Source organism: Dryobates pubescens, chromosome 34, assembly GCF_014839835.1.
Source record: "Dryobates pubescens isolate bDryPub1 chromosome 34, bDryPub1.pri, whole genome shotgun sequence".
Taxonomy (NCBI): Eukaryota; Metazoa; Chordata; class Aves; order Piciformes; family Picidae; genus Dryobates; species Dryobates pubescens.
Window position 1 is genome coordinate 2732435 of NC_071645.1, and position 20403 is coordinate 2752837.

The 20403-nt window shown below is 48.5% G+C and overlaps 1 protein-coding gene across 1 annotated transcript in view; it reads left to right on the forward strand.

The window, feature by feature from the left end:
* Nucleotides 1–1606: 1606 nt before the first annotated feature.
* ARHGEF12 (Rho guanine nucleotide exchange factor 12) overlaps nt 1607–20403 on the forward strand; it is a 78264-nt gene continuing 59467 nt past the window's right edge. The window contains exon 1 of the mRNA XM_054175966.1: nt 1607–1809. Within this exon, the coding sequence (XP_054031941.1) occupies nt 1778–1809 (32 nt within the window). The 5' untranslated portion in view covers nt 1607–1777. The remainder of the gene's footprint in view (nt 1810–20403) is intronic.

The following is a 20403-nucleotide window of genomic DNA, read 5'->3' on the forward strand; positions in this document are numbered from 1 at the left end:
TGACAAGACACAAACAGAGGAGCGGGCTGGGCGGGGAGGAGGATGGCTGGAGCTCCGGGAAGGATGGGAAATGGAGTGGAAAACTTCTTCGGCAGCGTTAGGGCAAGCCAAAGGAGGAGCAGCTGTTAATAAGTTGCGGTGGGAGGAAAAGGAAACACGCCGCTGGCCTGCACAAGGTTGAGGCCGTCCCGGCAAGGGCCAAGCAGGGCAGGGGAGCCCGGCATGGCGCCCGGCATGGCACCCGCCTTCCCCTCCCGCAGCCGGAGCAAGCCGGGCGGCCCGCTGGGAGCCCTAACGGGGGCCCAGGGGCGCCGGTGAGGCTGGTGTGTGTCCGCCAGAGCCGAGCCCAGGGGATTCCTGGGAGGCTGAGGGAAACCGGCCCCGAGAGAAGGGCCTGGGTGAGGAGAAATGCCCCGGGCGAGGGGCCGGGCCCGGCAGGGAGGCGAAAAGAAAGCCCTATCGCGGCCCCATCCTGCGCCGGAGGGGAAAGACCCCGGCACCCAAACAGCCGCCCCGAGAAGCCGGGGGAAGGGGAGGAGCGGCGCGCCGCCCGCGGGAGGGAGTGGGGGAGGTCCGCTGCCGGCGGACGAGTCTGGCGGGCGGAGCGGCGGCGGAAGGACTCGGCAGGAGGGGCGGGTGTGAAGCGGTCGAGGTAGAGTCCCCCCCGAAAGCTGGGGGAGGGGACGGTGTTGGCGCTGGGAGGGGCGAAGGCGGAGGCGGCCCGACCCGGCCCGGCTCCGCTCGGCGCAGGCTCCGCCGGGACGCACCGCTCCCGCCTCGCAGCGGCGTTAGCTGGGCCGGAACCGGGCCGGGAGGAGCGGAGCGGCGGCAGGGACGGGCCGTGGCCCCAGCGCTCGCCGCGGAACTTTGCCTCGAACCGGGCCGGGACCCTCCGGCTCCGCGGCTGAGCGGACCGAGCCCGCCCCGGGCCTCGCCAGCAGGCTGGGCCGCCGCGCCCAGCTCTAGCTCGGGCCGAAGCGGGACAGGCGGAGCGGTGGGGCATGGACCTGCGGGCCTAAAGGCAGCAGCGGCCGGCGGGGCGGCCGCCCTTCCCGACCCCCCTGTGGGCGAGCCGGCGGGCGGGGGGTCGGGGCGGGCCGGCAACGGGACATGGGCCCCTGCGCTGCGGCCCTTAGGACACCGGCAGCTGGCGGGACGCGCCGCCCGCCCCCCGCGGGCCAGAAGCTGTAAACAGCGGCGGGGAGGGGGGACCCCGCGCCGGGCGGGCACCCCCTCCTGCGGAGAGCGAGCCGGGGAGGTGGGCGTGCGGGCCCGGCCAGCCCCCGAGCAGCCGGCCCCGAGCTTTCTCTGCTGTCCTGCCGCCGGCGCGGGCACCGGGAGTTCCCCTCCGCGCTGAAACTCCGGAGCGGTGAGAAGCGCTTGCCTGGGAAGATTCTCTTCTCGGTTACTTTTCCTCCTCTTCCTCGGGACTAAGGGAGCAGCGAGGGGAGCAGCTTGTTGTTTTTGTGTTGCTGGAGTTTTTCTTGAACATCCTCCACACCCCACTTCCGTGGTCTGGATATTCTGAGTGACTGCAAGAAGAGTTTTGGAATTGTTTCGTTTCGGTTTTTTTCTTTCTCTTCTTTTTTTCTTTCTTCTTTTTTTTTTTTTTTTTTTTTTTTTTCCTTCTGCCCTTGAACTGAATTTGTCTTCTGTGCATGCCTCTTCTGGAGCAAGGCTGGATCCTGAACCTCAGTGGGGGGCAAAGCCTCGTTAGTATTCCTGCAGTAATAGTAAAATGTAAATTGGATAATACGACTTCTTGCCAAAGGCTCCAATGAGTGGCACACAGTCTACAATCACGGACAGGTCAGTATAAAATGAGTTTTCTTCTTGCTTTTAATTTTCTTGAAGTCTTGGCTCTACCCAGAGCTCCTTTGCTTTGCGTTCTGACTTCTGTGACAGTGGGACGGATGGAATCAGAAAAACAGCATTAAATCTGAGTTTCTGGGAATGGGGATGTACCTGGAGTGGCTGAGCGTCAAGGCAGCTGCGTTCACTTTGAGACTGAAGTATTTCAAGTCCAACTGCTTTCAAGCCTGCTAGGCTGACTTTGTAAGAGCCAGGGATTGCAATTCAGCTTCCAGGACAGGTTGGTACTGGGAGGATCACCAAAAGGAACAGTTTCTGCGAGAAGTTCAAGCAGGAAAAGTGACAAGAGTTTAGGATGCAGCTGGAGCCTGAGCTCAAAAACAGCGTGGAGGATGTGCTTGCTTGTCATTAGGTCAAGCATTGAAGCCTTCTGAAGAGAGGTCACTTCAGGTGAGGGCAGGAGGGAGAGTTGATGAGCAGGAATGTCTACTGGTGTCTACATGGTCTTAGCGTTAATCTGTTCCTCACCTTAGATACCTGCTCAGGCCTCTGGGCTTCTCTGTGGGTGCTGCCACGTTTATGTCATTAACAGTTGGGGTTTCTCTCATTTGTCCTGGGTTGTTTCAGAAAGAGGGGAAAACGTCTTTTCCATCGTGAGGAAAAAAAACCCAAACAAATAGGAAACCTCTTTTATGTTCTTTTGAGACAAAAGTAGGGACTGCATGCCTTTGGACATAAGGGAAAGATACCTTTTTGATACTTGGATGCTAAAAACCTTGTATTATGTGTTTTATTCTGTTTCCCATTGTTGTGTGTATTTGGTTTGAATGTATGTGTGTATAAGGTTTGAATGTATGTAACCAAAGTCTGGGACAGAGGGATGGGGATGATCACCTTTGAGACTCCCAATTGTTCTCAGGAGCGTGCTATTTGCTACACTTAGGCCTTCCAGTGCCTGAGCAGTGCAAAAGGGTCCTGTATCATCTGTGTTCATGGCTGTGCTTTTCATAGAGCACTGCCTCTTTGAAATGAATTATGTGCTGTGTTTGTGCTAGCAGAATAGGTGACAAGGCAGTGACAGTAAAAAAAGAGGGTGGCATGTCAGTGGCTTTGTGATCATTTTGTCAAGTACTTAGGAGCCTGTGTCTCCTGGCAGGTTGCAAGCTCTGAAAAGGAAGGACAGGATTTTCATCCCATGAAGCAGTTGTGTGATGCCTGGGAAATGTGTGAGGACAGGGAATTTAATTTGCTTGTTAGCAGAACAAAATTCTGTCCATTATTGAGTTTCAGCAGCCAAATTGAAATGCAGTGGAGACAGAAAAGGTCTAATTTCCTTTTGCTTTCAGTCATGTCAAGATGATGTTCTGTTTGATGTTCCATTAGGGTTTTGGCTTGAAAGACTTTTAATGTCATCTGAAGAGCTGCTGTCTCCACAGCTGGCAGTCAGAGCTTTCTGGTGGCAGGGTTGTGTGATGGTTGGGGGAATGTGGGGAAGCAGGGCCTGGACTCGCCACAGCTCTTCACCTCTGGCCTGAAGGAACTCCAGCTGAGAGCTTGCAAAGGGGATTCGGTTGTTGTGGGCCATTTGTTTCTTGACTGAACCTTTGAGCAGAGCACTGGGTGAAGTGGTGGTGCCTGTTCTCATCATGTAGACATCTGCTTTCTAGTGTCTGGATCTAGGCCTCTTCCTTTTTGTCTACAGCACTGTGCAGGACCTGGAGGAGGGCGAGCTGTTGGTCACTGCTGTCCTAGAAGTACATTGGTGAAAAGCTGCTTTCTCACTAGGCCCAAGAAACCTCTGTATTGCCTCTTTAAATCCCCAGCCCCTAGCCCTTGGAATGTAAAGCAGGTGCAATATAAATAAACTTGATGCTTCTAGTGTCATTCAATCTCCATGGTGTAAATCATATGACATGTGCACTTCTGTCTGCATTTATCAGTGACCTTCCATGGTGAGATCAAGCTGAAAACTCCCTTAAAACAGAAAAGCTCAGCTTGCATCTGTGCCAAATGGGCATGACAGGGTAGCGTGGGGCTGTGTTTTCCTTCCTGTTAGCTTTACAGATGGACATTTTATCTATAGCTCTTTAGATCCCTGTTACAGACAGCAGGTATATCCTTGTATATCCCTTCAGTTTCAGATGGCAGTCATACCATGTGCATTGATAGCTGTTTGATGTTACATTTGTCCTATCCTTCACATGGTTTGCCTTTCACATTCATGATGATGTAATCTATGGCATTAAAAAGATATGTCTATATGTATGTAAGTGAGGAATGAATTGATGAGTGGCTGTTTCTAGTGACAAAGATGACAAATGATGTTTTCATTAAGCTCCCTCCTCTATTTTGCTCTTTATTTTTCCTTCTTGTTTTCCCAGGAAAGTTCAGTGGGTTTCAGTGTCTGAGACTGTGCTGAAATACAGCCATGCCAGTTCATCTCTTGCGTGGCTGGGGTAATTTGCTTTGTGAATCAAACCTTAACCCAGTTAATTTTGGTAACAGCTCTACTCCATCCCTGAGTTGGATTCTGTTACCCAGCTGTCTCATGAAGCAACATTGTTTTCTTGTTTCTTTTTCCTCCAGTGTCTTAGGAGGGAGGGAAGTGGGGGGAACAAGGAGTGTTAAAAAGATGTAAGGGATATGAAGGCTTCTGAAGGTGTATTGAGGTACTGAAGAAGCCTCTAACTCGTGTTGTTCCTGGTCAGCAACTCAGCATTTGCAGGGTGCTAGCAGAAGAAGATTTCTCTTGTATCATAGTGCTTAAGATTTAGAAAGGCTTCAGTCAAAAGTGGTCCAACATAGCCATGATGCCCTACACAACTTCTGGCTGTATGAGAGAGTCAGAGCTCTAAGCAGTGACATCTACTTCTTTCTTTCAGGCTGTTCTTTCACTTCTTTTCCTAATCTTTTGGCCCAGTAGACCATATCAAACAATTCATCTTCAGCCTTGCTGCTCTGCAGCTTTGTTTGTAAACATTTGCACCCTTTTAATCTAATCCTCCCTTAGCCATGCTGTGTTTGTTTAGAGGCCTCCTAAGTTGCCATTTATCTTGCCTGTTTAATAAGTCTTTCAGGTAGGCATCTCCCTCTGAGCTGTTCAGCTAGACTGCCTTTATGGGAGAAAGCAGACACATCAAGGGGACCATTTCTTATGCTGAAGTAGGTGTCCAAAATTGGGTCAGGTGAATAACAAAATACCAGTTCTGGATTTATAGAGTCATAGAATTGCTTTGGTTGGAAAAGGCCTCTAATTAGGGTCATCGAGTCCAGCCTTCAGCCCAACCCCACTATGGCCATTAAACTGTGTCCCAAAGCACCATGGCCGTAGGTTTCTTCAACACCTCCAGGGATGGGGACTCCACCACCTCCCTGGGCAGCCTGTTCCAATCCCTGATCACTCTTTCTGTACAGAAATCTTTCCTAATCTCCAACCTAGCCCTCCCCTGGCACAATTTCAGGCCATTTCCTCTCCTCTTACCACGTGATACTAGGGAGAAGAGACTGACCCCCACCTCACTCCAACCTCCTTTCAGGCAGGTTCATTTAGGTGAGCTAAGCCTTACCTTGTAGCCTGAACATTTCTGTTGTTCTTTCTCTACTTTCTGTCTAGTTTCTAGTGCTAGGCTGGAGTCCTGCTGCTGGATGCTGGTTTGGGTTTGGCAGATGTTTTTTGGAAGGAGGAGACTGGACTACAGCAACCATCTAGGGCCAGCTTTGGGACCTCAGTCTGAGCAGGGTGTGTTAGAGGAGGTGTTTTCCTGTTTCTTCTGTGGGATTGCACACGAGAGTGCCTGCAGTGCTCACTTCAGAGCTCCTCTGGCCCAGACACCGCGGGGCTGGCTCTGGGCGTTGCTCTGTTCTGCCGTTTGTGGCGAGGCGACACATGGCTGAGCGAGATAAGGGCTTGATTCTTTGCAAGGACAGAGCGGGGCCGGGATGAATTTCAGCCATTTGCAAACTCTGCCTGGCCGTTAGAGGATGATCAGGACTCTGCTGTATCCTGTTATGACACTAAAGAAATATTTGTGCCTGATTGCTGATTTTTTGTTGTTGTTGTTTCGCTTGAGTTTTGTTGGGAGTTCTCTGTATTTATCTTCCTGTAGCCGTTCCAAACACGCTGCAGGGTTGAGCAATTGCACGGCTGCAGGACTTGCTGTATGTTTCTCTCTGTTTATTAAAGCACAATAAAAGAATGGAGGCTCCTGCAGCTTTCACAGGACCTCAGTGAGGAACTGATAACTCTTCCTATGCACTCAACTTGCAAATGAGTTTTATTTATAACTGTGTTGTAGTTTCTGTTGCTATGATTGGAAAATAGAAGAGGTAGAATTTGCAAGTAATTACCCTTGAGAAGTTTTAATTACTGATTTGCTCCTGACTTGGTACTAAAGTAGACCCTAATTGTTTCTTATCTCCTCAGATGCACTTTCCCTGTCTTTGGCTGTTTGTAAGCCCATGTAGTAACTGGGGCTTCTTTAATTGCACAGTGAGGAAAAAGGGCTTTGTTTCTCCAGCAGAGCAAGGGTAAAAATTCCATAGAAAGCCACTCCTTAATGTTCTTGAGAAGCTGGCTGTTGCTATCGGGCATTTATTTAACCAGCAGAGTTTGTAAGATGTAATGTTTCTAGTCAAAAAACATAGCCTCTTCCTAGGCCCACTACTAATCAGTCTTCCCAGTGCAGTGGCACCAACTGCAAATAAGAGAAACACAAAGGAATGGATGCTCCCTCCCTGGAGGTGTTCAAGGCCAGGCTGGATGAGGCCTTGAGCTACCTGGGCTAGTGGAGAGTGTCCCTGCCCGTGGCAGGGGATTGGAGCTAGATGATCTCTAAGGTCTTTTCCAACCCAAAACATTCTGCCATATTTCTGGAAAGTGAGATGCAGCACAGGCTCTGTTTCTGTGGGCTTAAAAAGTGTAACAGCCATGGAGGCAAACCATCTTGCCCTTCACGTGTTTGCAAAGCAGCCGTTGATGTAGTCTGTGCGGAACTTCTTTGTTTTATTTTGCTTTTACTGAGGCTGTTGCAGTGCTGCCTGTGATGTTTACCATTGGCTGGGAAGCAAATGCTCCCAGTTCAGTCTGCATAGTTTATTAGGGTTTTTAGTGGAGACAGAAGTTGAGGTGAGCTTGATTTTCTCGTTTTGAATAGAGCTGTGGGCGTCATGATTATTTGGGTGGAGGCAGGAATGATATTTCATCTGTTAGCTCAATTGTATAATTCTCCCAGTGCACATAAACTCCTGTTACAGTATTTAGTAGTGCTTGCCATGGGTAGATTAGGAACGGTACTGGGATGTAAGCTACTTCAGGTTGAGAGTTCTAAAGGTCTTGTCCAGATCTGCAGGAATTAAGGTGTGATATGTTTAGCAGCAAAAAAAGAAGAGGGCTCCCCAGAACTAGTTGTGGAAAGCCTGGAGGGGATGAGGGGTGGTGATAGTCTGAGATCCTTGGATACCATTCCTGTCAGGGTGATATCCATAGGGGCCTAGGTGAATGTGCTGCAGGATGGAGAGGATCTCTCTGATTTTCTTTCCCAGGCTGAAGTTCTCTACAGAGCTTAGACTGAGTTGTTGCAGCAGTGCTTGTGTGCTGGTAGTAGCACGACTCATGACTGTCATGGATGGGTTGTCCTCTGTGCTGTCTCTCTCCCCTTTCCTCCTGTGCACCTGGGAGTGCTTTAAGATCCCTGTGCTGTTTTGTTAATCATAGTTATAGAATGGTTTAGGTTGGAAGGGACCTTAAAAGATCATCCAGTTCCAACCCCCCATGGGCAGCAGAGCAGCTCACTCACAGCCCCATCCTACCCGGCCTCCAACACCCCAAGAGAGAAAACATCCACAGCCTCCCTGGGCAGCCTGCCCCAGAGTCTCACCATGCTCGTACTGAAGATCTTCCTAAGCTCCAGTCTAACCCTGATCTCCCTCAGCTCCCTTGTCCTATTGCTAGACATCCTTATGAAAAGTCCCTCTGCTTAATCATAGAATCAATAAGGTTGGAAAAGACCTCAAAGATCATCAAGTCCAACCTGTCATCCAAGACCTCATGACTACTAAACCATGGTACCAGTTCCTGCTGCTGTCCTGTTTAGAGAAGTCTGTGAAGAAAGATGCATCTTAGCCTCAGAGCAGAAGCTGCTGAGGTCCCTGGTGAGCTTTGTGAGTGTTCATTTGTGATCTTCTCAGACCAGTTTTTATGCAACTGAGTTCTGTATTGAGGAGCATGACCCATATAGGTGCAGAATTTCTTGGTCCTTGAGGGTGGCAGTGTTGGCTACACTCTTCCTGCTGGAAATCAAAGCAATCTTCAGTTTGCTCTCAGCACTGTTGTGTATCATGGTGTAAAAGGAGTGATTTAGGCACTGAAGATGATTTGGCAGTCCATCTAAAGGTAGTGTAGAGCATTCATGTGTTCATTTGCCTGGGGAAAGTGATGCAGACACCTGTACCAGTTATTTTCCATATTTTATGACTGTCTCCCAAGATCTTTTGATTATTTCAAGGGGGGGTCTCCTGGTGAATTTGTGCCTTAAGCATTTTACGTGATTCCTATTCAGTGAATAGCTTCAGCACCTGCTTCTGCTCCCTTGCTTTCCCAAGAAGCTTTGGAGTATAATCAACAGGGTTTTCTACTTTAATGTCTTTTTTTCTGCACAGTGTTCTGGGTGGCTTCATTTGCCTCTCATGGTTACCACTGTGAGCCCCCTACTCTAGTCATCCCAGTGCTGTAGACTGTAGTTATGCAGAGAGACTCAAAGAGGAGCAGTGTTTGCCTCAGTCTGGAGACTGAATTCTTCACTCAAACCTCTTGGTGGTCCTTCTGGGTCACCAGATGTCCTTGGTTAAACCACGACACTGGGGAAGTATGTTGGCTGTGCTGCTTGAAAGATAAGCTTAGGCTCTTGCTTTCAAGGCTTTATCCTGCAGCTTTCTCATTGAATGCCTCTTCCTTCCCTCTGAAAATTAGCAGTAGGAGACTTCTTAATGAATCCCATTTGTATTATCCTTTTGTTTCTAGACTGGGTGATCAAGCATGCTAATAAAAATGCTTCTTGTATCGTTCTTAAGGCTCTGCAAATGCTCCTCTGCCTAAGCACTCTCCCTTTGTTCACTCCAGTCCTGATATTTTATCTGCTTTGAGATAAAGAGATCTTTCTTGTGTAAGAGATGTCAATAGCAGCAAGAGAAAATAGAGTTCAGTGCATGCTTGGGGTAGGTGCTGCTGTGTTCTGTGGTCTTGTTCTGGATAATTATTAGGTTTAAAGAATAGAAGTGTTAGTTCATGTCTCAGCTTGGTTAAACTGAGGATCAGGAGCTTGGATGTAGATTATATAATGTCTTAATCTAAGAAAAGAGGTCTCAAAATAAAGAGAGGGGAAGCCATAGCCAAGCAGTAAACCGACAAGGGCTGTAAACCTGCAGTGGTTGATTAAGAGTATACAAGGGATAAAATACAAGGCAGGATACATCCAAAATAGGAACAGCACACTCAGGAGGGAGAAAAAAAAAAAAGGCAGGAAGAGGCAGGCTTTACTCATTTGGCTTTTCTAAAAGAAAACGTTTAAAAATAAATGTATCAAAAAATGGCAGGAAAAAACAGTGTCCTTCTGTTTAAAATGTAAGCCCAAGTATAAATAGTCAAAACAAACAATGCTCAGCCTGAGACACTCGCCAATCGTTTACTAAAAGCCACTTTACTCTTTGTTGTCACTCAGCAGCCTTTCCTTGAGCAGTTTCAGTATTGTGTCTGCCTGGCTTGCAAGATCAATGGGCAGGAGGAACCTTTCTTGCACAGCTCCACCGTTTAGCCCAGTCTGGTAAATAAGAAACGTTGCTGTTTACATTTGTTGGCAAATGCTTAAATATTATCTTTGTGGCTATTTTTAAGCTTTGTTTTGACAACACTGAAACTTCTGGGCTCTGTAATGTCTTTTGGTGAGGTACCTCAGTAAATTGCTCTGGAACTGGAAAGGCAAATGAATGGTGTCCTTTCCTGGGGATGAGTGATGAGTACCTGAAGTGGAAAAGATCCTAAGGCATAGCACAGGAGTTCCTGCACTTGAAGTAATTTCACAGGCTCACAGAATGGCAGCTTGGAAGGGACCCCAAGGATCATCTGGTCCAACCTCCTTAGGTGATAGTGGAGTTGAAATGAGCTGGCCCAGCACCCTGTCAGGCTGAGTCGTAGAATTGTCCAGTGTAAGGGAATCCACTGCTTCCTTTGGGAGATGATTCCAACATCTGGTAGTTTTCATGGGGAAACATTCTCTCCTGGAGTCCAATGGGAATCTCCCCAGCAGTAACTTGTCCCCATCACCCCTTGTCTTTTCCATGTGACCCCTTGAAAAAAGGGAGTCTCCATCCTGACATCAGCTCCCCTATGGGGACAGGCTGAAGGAGTTGGGGCTGTTCAGCCTGAAGAAGAGAATGCTCCAGGGAGACCTTAGAGCAGCCTTCCAGTATTTGAAGTGAGCTTGCCAGAAAGCTGGGAAAGGACTTTTTACAAGGGCTTGAAGAGATAGGACAAGAGGGAAGGGATTGAAGCTTGAGGAGGGGAGATTTAGAAAGGCATTCTTTCCAGTAAGGGTGGGGAGACATGCCCAGGGATGTTGTGGATGCCCCCTCCCTGGGAGCTGTTCAGGGCCAGGTTGGATGAGTCTTTGAGCAACCTGGGCTAGTGGAAGGTGTCCCTTGCCCATGGCAGGGGGGTGGAACTAGATGATCTTCAAGGTCCTCTCCCACCCAACCCATTCTATGGTTCTGTAGTGCTGGAAGGGGATTGTAAAGCTTAGGTGGGACCTGAATTGACCTGAGCAAACGTTTCCCCGTCTGGAGGAAAAGACCCAGCTGTGTAATAAAGCACTAGACTGATCCGAGACGGGTACAGGGCTCTGAGTCTGCCACTCCCATAAACATACAAGCTTCAACCTGCAGGCTCACCTAAAGTATCTGATGGCTGCTTGCAAGTCTTTTTACCCTGTTACGATAGTGGCTGTTAGTGTAGCTTATTGGCAGCTCATCAGACAAGGCGTCTCCTCTCAGCACTCCTGTGGCACACCGGCACCATTGCAGGCTTCTGTTGCACCCAGATGTAAAGGAATATTCCAATGAGCAGAGACTGAGATCAAAGCTGCCAGAAAAGTGTTGGAAAAAGAAGAGAATTGAAAGAGGGGAGTTATAATGAGTGAGGAGAAAAAGGAAATAGGAAAAAGCTGCAGTGTAAGATGATGAGAAAGCCAATAGGAAATGAGTGAGAGGGAGAGAAATGGGAGAGGTGGTGGCAACTGCCAGATAGGAGAGAGGTTTCCTGTCTGCCAGTGCATTCTGAAGGCAAATGGCAGCCATCAGGGCCTGAGACCTGCTGGCTTAAGGCAAGAAACCCTGGCAAGCCAGGGCTACAACTGTTAATTTTTCTGTGGAGGGCTGAGTATATATTTGGTGTCAGAGAGTTCCTTGAGCAAGCTGTGTGGTACTGGTCAGGACCAGAAAACTCTTTCAGCTATTGCAGTGCCTTCCAAGATTTCATTCTGGTTTGAGTGACATCAATCCCATGTTTGAGCCATGATGATAATATTTGCAGTTCTTTTGCTAAGTTCCCTTTCAGGGTTCTTGCTTGCAAGGAAGAAAATAGTTCTGTCTTCTGCTCTGTGTTGATAAGATATTTATTTCTGCCTTCTGCAAAATCATGTTGCTGTGATGTCCCTAGGTAGGGAGGGATGTCAGCCAAAAGCAAGCTGCTGTTCTCAAATCACTCTTTTAAACCCAGGGATGATGTATGATTTTTTTCCTGCTGCTGCAGCCCACTGTATCACCATCAATAACCTGACTTAGCTAAGCAGCACCAGAACAACTGGGGGGGTGGGGGGGAGGGGTATATTCAGGAGGAGCTGTAACAGAAGGGGATGAATTTATGGGATGTGGACTTCCTCAATGTGAAGGAAGTGGGGAATGCTGCTTTATAAGAAATAGTTCTGTGTCAAGGATAAAAGCTCTTAGCTTAGAGATCTCCTCATGATGAACTGCAGCTCTCCAGTTGGCAATTTGTTCTTGCTGTCTGTTGAGAGACACAAAATGATAGGTTGTGGTTTGCCTTGCACAGTCCCTGCGGTTTGAGTAGCAGAAGTGGTTCATGTGGGTGCAGATCTGATCTTAGCAAACCAACAAGCTCAATCATTTTGGCTGGTGAAGGTGGTATGGGGATACTGCAGAGAGAGCTGTTTGCAATTGTTGTGGGATTTTCTTTGTTGTAAGGATGCATCCAAGTCTGTAGGGCACTGGGGAAATGAATACCTTTGTGGCAGCCGCCTTCTCTACCCTTGACTTACAATAAAACCTTCAACAGTTAAAGAATATATCTCCTAACACACAAGTGAGACATGGACCTGCTGGAGTGGGTCCAGAGGAGGGCCACAGAGATGATCAATGGGCTGGAGAATCTCTCCTGTGAGGACAGGCTGAGAGAGTTGGGGCTGTTCAGCCTAGAGAAGAGAAGGCTCCAGGGAGACCTTAGAGCTACATTGTGATAGCTGAAGAGGACCTACAGAAAAGCTGACAAGGGACTGGAAGAGCTTGCAGTGTTAGGATGAGGGGCAGTGGTTTGAAACTGGAGCAGGGGAGATTTAGGTTGGACATCAGGAGGAAGTTCTGCACAATGAGAGTGGTGAATCACTGGAACAGGCTGCCCAGGGATGTGGTTGAGGCCTCATCCCTTGAGACATTCAGGATCAGCCTTGATGTGGCTCTGTGCAGCCTGCTCTAGTTGGAGATGTCCCTGCTGCTTGCAGGGGAGGTTGGACAAGATGCCCTCTGAGGGTCCCTTCCAACCTGATGCAATCTGTGAATCTCTGATAGCTTGAAAATGGGGGCAAGAGCTGAAAGAACTCTGCTCTGTACCTGGGTTGGTTGCTGCAGTGGTGGGTGCCTTGGTGTACAATTTGCTAGCACTTACTCACCATTTGGTTGGTGTGATGTTGCCAAGCACTGCAGCTCTTCAAGCGGTACTGAGAGCCCTGAGATTTACACTCAGATCTGTCAGGTCTGTGAAGTTACATAAAATGTTCAGCCCACTCACATTATAGAAACTGTTGGGAGAATAAAACCCTGTAATGCTGGGGGGTGGGGGGGAGGGGGGCAGGAAAAATACTCAAGGCAAGAAGGCTTTTTTTGTTCTTCCAGTGTGGAAAGATGTAGGCATGGTGGGGAGAACTTTAAATGCTGGAGTGTTGTTTACTTTGGATGTTAACCAGTGCAGCTTCAGCTCTACGTATTGCATAGCAAACCTTGACCTCCTCTCCCTTTTCCTTTTAGTAGGCTTATTACCAGCTTTTGCACTCATCAGGGAGATGGTAACTCTGGGTTTTGGGTGCCTGCACCTGTTCTGATGTTTCATTGACTCCCCCTCCACAGATGGGCTATCTGGCTGGGCTCTGACCCTAGGCATCCAGCCCTGCAGTCTCTGGTTTAAGCCAGAAAACAAAAGTTTCTTTCCTGGTGGTGTGAAACATGCTTGCCTGGTGTGAGATACTGTAATGCTGCCTGCTGGGTGCCAGGCAGAGGGGAAGAGGCACTGGGTGCTGCTCAGGGCTTGTTTTGACAGCAGCAGCCTTCCCGGAGGAGGATTTCTCTCAGCAGAGCTCCTGGGTCACGTGTAAAGCAGAAGCAGATAATTAAGCTTAGCTGGAAGGGGGGAGAGGAAATAGCTTTGCAACAGGTTTGGGTTTTGGGCAGCCTGCAAATTCTAAATGCTGTTGCTGGAGTTCAGCCAGATGGGAGAGAACCCTGCCCCTTTCCTCTCTCCCTTTGTTTTTGTCATGGTGGCTCTGCAGCTCCTGGGAGGCAGCTTCACTGAACCTGCTTGCTTGCTGCAGTGACAGGAGCATCACAGCACTCGGGCTGGGCTGAAAAGCTTGCTCCATCTGTTGCTCTTCATATATGGAGAAAATGGCTGTTTCTGATCTATAAGATGCTGCTCAGAATATTGAGGGTGGGGAGACACTGGAACAGGTTGCCCAGGAAAGCTGTGGATGCCCCCTCCCTGGAGGTGTTCAAGGCTAGGCTGGATGAGGCCTCAAGCAACTTGGGCTAGTGGGAGATGTCTCTGCCCATGGTAGGGGGGATGGAACTGGATGATCTTTAAGGTCCCTTCCAATCCAAACCATTCTATGAGTCTGTGTTGTTGGATCAGCAAATGGCTTCAGAAACTGGCTGAAGCTTCCTCCAAAACAAGCTGATTCCTCTGTTTTATTAGGAAGTGGGAATATAGTTCTCCCCAAATGTTATTTAGAAAACCTGTAGGGACTAAGTTGCTTGGGTTTTGGTTGGGGGTTTTTTTTGCCTTTCCTTTCCTTTTTATGAAAATGAAACTTTTAGCTCAAACCTACAGTTGGCCCCAAAAGAGCATTTCAACAGCTAGGTAAAGAGTGTGGGGGGGGAAATAACAAAGAGCATAGAAATAGTGAGGTGGAGGCTTGGGATTTGGTTGGTTGGTTGTTATTAGAAAATTTGAGGGGAAAAATGTAATAGGTTATGAGGACAGGCAGGAAGGGGACTCTAGACACTCTGAACAAGGTTTGTTCTGTTGAGGGACCTTGTTTATTCAGACCCCCCTGTGAAATCTCTTCGTCTTCATCCCCAAGTTGTATTTGGATGGGTTTGCTCTGCTGGTAAATTTGAAGCACAATGATCAGCTGTATGGCAATGAGAAGCCTCCTCAAATATCTGGGAGCCAAAAATGGAAAGCCTGTTTCCTGTGGGCTTTGAAGAAATGCTTTCTCAGTGGTGCTAAGTCTGGTAGCATTCCTGAAGGTGGTTGCATGCTCTGAGAATCCATGAAGGCTTCATCCTCCCTTTGTCTCTGATACCTCTCCAGCTGTGTGCACACTGGATATAGATGTCAGGCTGCATGAATCTGGCACAGGAATAACAGATCTGTGGGGCAGCCCTTTGTCAGTGACAAATACTTTGGCTGTCCCTGTGGCCCCAGGATCTGTTTCTCAATGGCAGCCAAGCCGATTCAGCTGTGTGATGATGTGCACAAAGAATTGCCCAGTAGCGAATGACTTTTGTCTTGTGAGATTGCAAGCTGCCTGTGCTCTCCCCCTGCTCTCTCCTTTCCATCATGTGGAGATGTTTGCTTTAGATTAAAGCACTTCTGTTGGCATCCTGGTGGTTTCCATGCTGCAGTGGCTCTGATTACATCTATTCCATTTCAGAACCCCAGGCAGAAAATAGCTTGGGAGAAATTTGCCTTGCTGTGGGTCGTTCACAAACTTAAACAAAACCTTTCCTTTGCTGATCTCCTGCACTGAATCCTGATGTTTTGCTGCTGATCAGTGCTTAATTGTTATGTTTGCAAGCTTCTTGCATCTGTGCTCTAACTGGAATCATCCTGTAAGTCCTGTAAGGATGGCTGACTGTGGACAACCCCTGATGGGCAGGGAATGTGTTCAGTGAGTAGAGTCCAGCATAAATTCATAGAATGGTTTGGGTTGAAAAGGACCTTAAAGATTATCTAGTTCCATCCATCTGGGACACTTTCCATGAGCCCAGGTGGCTCAAGGCCTCATCCAGCCTGGCCTTGAACACTTCCAGGGAGGGGACATCCACAACCTCCCTGGGTGACCTGTTCCAGTGTCTCCCCACCCTCTTCCTAATCTCCAGTCTAAATCTGCCCTTCTTAAACTTCAATCCATTCTCTCTCATCCTATCACAACAAGCCCTTTTCAAAAGTCCATCCCCACCTTTCTTGTAGGCCCTTTCAGATTCTGGAAAGCTGCTCTAAGGTCTCCCTGGAGCCTTCTCTTCTCCAGGCTGAACAACCCCAACTCTCTCAGCCTGTCCCCATGGGGGAGGTTGTCCAGCCCTCTATTCTTCTTTGTGGCCTCCTCTGGACCTGCTCCAGGGGCTCCATGTCCTTCTTGTGCTGGGGGCATAGGAGAGGTCAGTCTGTATATTGGCATTTGGAGCATGCTTTGATAAAACATTGAGGGAGTTGTGGTTTCTTGCAAGCATGGATGACTCTCAGATCTAGCTGATAAGAACAAGCATATTAAAGTTTCTGTAGATAAGCTGCCTGCATGCTCTGCTTAAGTGAAAATTAGAATACTTAATTCTGTGTGTTGGCTGATCAGATGTAAGCTGCAAAGCAGCTGCAGTTGCTGTGTTAAAATTTGCCTAGTTTGATATATATATTAAAAAAAGCCAACACCAAACAACAAAACCTCTCCAGAGACAAAAGCAGGAAGTGCCTTGTGGGGCTGCAGCAGTACTGAGCTTGTGAGCAACTGTTAAAAAGATCAAATGATTCACCCCCACCAGGCCCCACTCAGGTGCTCCTCTGCCTCTTGGAGGAACATGTGCCCCCTAATTACACTGCTGTAATGAGCTGTGTGAATGCTCCTACCTTGGGACTGCAAAGGTAGAAGCAGCTCCAGTGCTGTACTTAGAATGGTAAAGCTTTCTGGCAAGACCACAGCTGCAATACTGTGTCCAGTTCTGGGCAGCCCAGCTCAGGAGAGACAGGGATCTATCGGAGAGAGTCCAGTGGAGGGCACAAGGATGATTGGAGCACTTCAACATCCATCTTCTGAAGAAAGGCTGAAGGACCTGGGGGCTGTTCGGTCTTCTTGAGAATGATGAGAGGGCATCTTGTCTATAAATAAGTGAGGGTGTCAAGGTGAAGGTGCTGGGCTGCAGGAAAGCTGGGGAGGGACTCTTTACAAAGGCTGTTTGCCATAGGATGAGAGGAAATGGATTGAAGCTTGAGGAGGGCAGATTCAGACTGAAGATTAGGAAGAAATTCTTGACAGTGAGGGTGGGGAGACACTGGAACAGGTTGCCCAGGGAGGTTGTGGATGCCTGCTTCCTGGAGGTGTTCAAGGCCAGGCTGGATGAGGCCTTGAACAACCTGGGCTGGTGGGAGGTGTCCCTGCCCATGGCAGGGGGGTTGGAACTGGATGATCTTTAAGGTCTTTTCCAACCCAACCCATTCTGTGAATCTGTGACTGAAGCAGACTGCATCTTAGAAAATGCAGTACCCTTGTTGTAATTTCTGCCTTTTCAACCTGTCAGCTGTACAACAGTTCCTTGTCTCTCTTTAGCTTAGTTTGCTGTTTTGGCATGGACTCAAGTTTGCCTTTAGTGACTGGGATAGATACCATATTTTGGAGCTGATTTGGGGAGTGTTGGTTGGTGGGTCTGTTGTTGGGTTTTTTGTGTTTGTGGTTTTTTTTTTTCTTACTGGAAATGGTTGAACTTAATTCAATGACAGGATAAGCAAAAATTTGTTTAGATAGGGCTGTCCTGAATGTTTAATGCCTTCTAAAACTGGTCATGGTGAAAGATGAAGGAAGGAAACGCTCTGACCTTTCAGATGAAGCTTCCATGTATCCCCATTTTCCTCTGCCAGAAGTCAGCCCAGACAATGAGAGGCTGAAAGGAGTGGGATTCTCTTTCACAGAGGATCTTTCACTTTTTCCTTTCCCAGCTAGGTTTGGGCTTTTTTGGTTGCGTCACAGATTTAGCAGCTGTCTTTTAATCAGTTTGCCTCTTTGTACTGGAACTTTTAATTACTGGCTAGAGGAAATTGTCCAGTAGCATGTTGTGTGTCACAGCAGAAATTGGTGAGTCCTGCTGATTTTTATTCCCCCCTCCCCCTGCTTAGCAGATTCTTTACTTATCTATTGCTGTGCTTTACTTATCTATTGCTTGGAGCTGGGGTTGCTTAGCCTGGAGAAGAGGAGGCTCAGGGGCGACCTTATTGCTCTCTACAACTACATGAAGGGAGGTTGTGTCCAGGTGGGGGTTGGTCTCTTCTCCCAGGCAAGCAGCACCAGAACAAGAGGACACAGTCTCAAGCTGTGCCAGGGGAGGTTTAGGCTGGAGGTTAGGAAGAAGTTCTTCATAGAGAGAGTGATTGCCCATTGGAATGTGCTGCCCAGGGAGGTGGTGGAGTCACCATCACTGGAGGTGTTTAGGAAGAGACTGGCTGGGGTGCTTGGTGCCATGGTTTAGTTGATGAGATGGTGTTGGGTGATAGGTTGGACTTGATGATCTCAAAGGTCTCTTCCAACCTGGTTTATTCTATTCCCATTCCATTCTAAATGCAATTAGCAATTTTTGCTCAAAGTTTTAATGACTTCAGTGTTTTCTTTTCCAAACATTTCTTTTTTAACCACTGTGGTTTTGCTTGGGGTTAATGCAGCCATGCATTAAAAACAGACAGATGTGGTTCAATCTTGTAATGATTGACTCTGTAAAGTAGGTTGCCAGTCTAATCCTAACTTGTGCTGAGATCTGCTTTTTCCTCAGCTGGCTGGAGCCCGGGCGGTGGGTTTTGTTCAGAGCAGAGCTAGAGGATTTGAGTGGTCAGTCATTCAGTGAGGTGCACAATAAATGGGGTTCTAAAGCAAGAGAGAGCTGTTAGGCTTTTCTCATCCTCTGCTCACAGAATCACAGAATGGTAGGGGTTGGAAGGGACCTCCAGAGCTCAAGTCCAACCCCTCCGCCAAAGCAGGATCACCTAGGGCAGGTCACACAGGAATGCATCCGGGTGGGTTTTGAAAACCTCCAGAGGAGACTCCACAGCCTCTCTGGGCAGCCTGCTCCAGGGCTCTTTCACCCTCACAGTAAAGAAGTGTCTCCTCATGTTGAGGTGGAACCTCCTATGTTCTAGCTTGTACTTGAGAAGACTTTGTGAAGACCTTAGAGCTGCCTTCCAAAACCTGAGGGGATCCTACAGAAAGGCTGCAGAGGGACTTTTCATGAGGGTGTCTGGAGACAGGACAAGGGGGAATGGTTGGAAGATGAGGGAGGGCAGGGTTAGATTGGATCTTAGGAAGAAGTTCTTCAGTAGGAGGATGGTGAGACTCTGAAACAGGTGATCCAGAGAGGTCATGGAGGCCTCCTCCCTGGGAGTGTTCAGGGTCAGGTTGGACGAGGCTTGGGCAGCTGAGTCTAGTTGTGAGGTGTCCCTGCCCATGGTGGGGAGGTTGCAGTGGATGATCCCTTCCGACCTAAGGCATTCTGTGAGGTGAGAGATGACCGTTTTCTTTCCATGGCACACATTCTTAGCAGGGATTTCTTTTTCAGTGATGTGGAAAGTGGTGTTCCATTTGCATCCTTTCTTTCCTTTATCCTCCTTTCCTGTTGTTGTCCTGGACTGTAGAACCCCCAGTAGATTCGAAACAGGGATACTACAGCTGCAGTCTTAGTTAGAGCTTCTAAAAAGTGCCTTTACAGTCTTAGCAATCTCTGATTTCTTGTAAAAAGGTTTTGGTTTTAGTTTTTTTTGCAAAGATTTTGTGGTGGTTTTTTCCTCTCTCCTCCAAATTGTTTTCTTCTGCTGTCCTGTGCCTAAGAGAGTACCGAGGGAAGGAAATCTGGGAAATCGGGGTCGGAAGCAAGATACAAGCTTCCATTCCTGAATCTTTCTTGTTTTGACACTGTTTCCTGGCAGCTGCCTTGGTTTGGACTTGAAAGGAATGCATTGTGTTGCTTTCCCCCCAAAAGCTGGGAGATAAAACAGAAATTTAAAAAAAAAAAAAAAAAGAATGCTGTAAAATTAGAAGTTTATGATGTGCACAGGCAAGAGCCCTGCAGCCACCGGTGAAGCCTGCCGTGCCTGCTCTGGGGAGGTTTCACTGGGGAGTGATCTTGTTACAATCAGTTGTTCTAATGCCCCTCCTCACTGTAAGTAAGCAGGGGAACTTTGTCTCCAGTCGTGATGCATGCCCCCCCCTTTGTGGTATCATAGTATCAGTCAGGGTTGGAAGGGACCACAAGGATCAGCTAGTTCCAACCCCCCTGCCATAGGCAGGGACACCCCACACTAGATCAGGCTGGCCAGAGCCTCGTCCAGCCTGGGCTTAAACATCTGCAGGGATGGCACCCCAACCACCTCCCTGGACAACCCATTCCAGGGCTTCACCACTGTCTTGGGGAAGAACTTCCTCCTCACCTCCAGCCTGAATGTCCCCACCTCCAGCTTCATTCCATTCCCCCTAGTCCTATCACTACCTGAGATCCTGAGAAGTCCCTCCCCAGCCTTCTTCTAGCCCCCTTCAGATACTGGGCGGTGTTGGATTGGTTGATGGGTTGGACGCGATGATCTTGAAGGTCTCTTCCAACCTGGTTTATTCTATGTATTCTATTCTATGGAAGGCCACAATGAGGTCACCTCAGAGCCTTCTCTGCTCCAGACTGAACAGCCCCAACTCCTTCAGTCTGTCCTCATAGGAGAGGTGCTCCAGCCCTCTGCTCATCCTCGTGGCCCTTCTCTGGACACCTTCCAGCACCTCCAGAGCCCTCTTGTAATAGGGGCTCCAGAACTGGAGGCAGCACTCCAGGCGGGGTCTCCCCAGAGCTGAGTAGAGGGGGAGAATCACCTCCCTTGACCTGCTGGCCACACTTCTCTTGATGCAGCCCAGGAATGGTATTTTGAGTCTGGCCATACTAAGCTTTCCAAGGTGCTTTAGAAAGCAGTGTTCTGACACAGAGTCAGGGTTTCAGCAAAGCAAGCCATCTACAGGCCCTGCTTCCTCAGACCACTGCTTTCCATATTGTTTGTGCAGTGTGAAAGAAACCCTAGAGCAA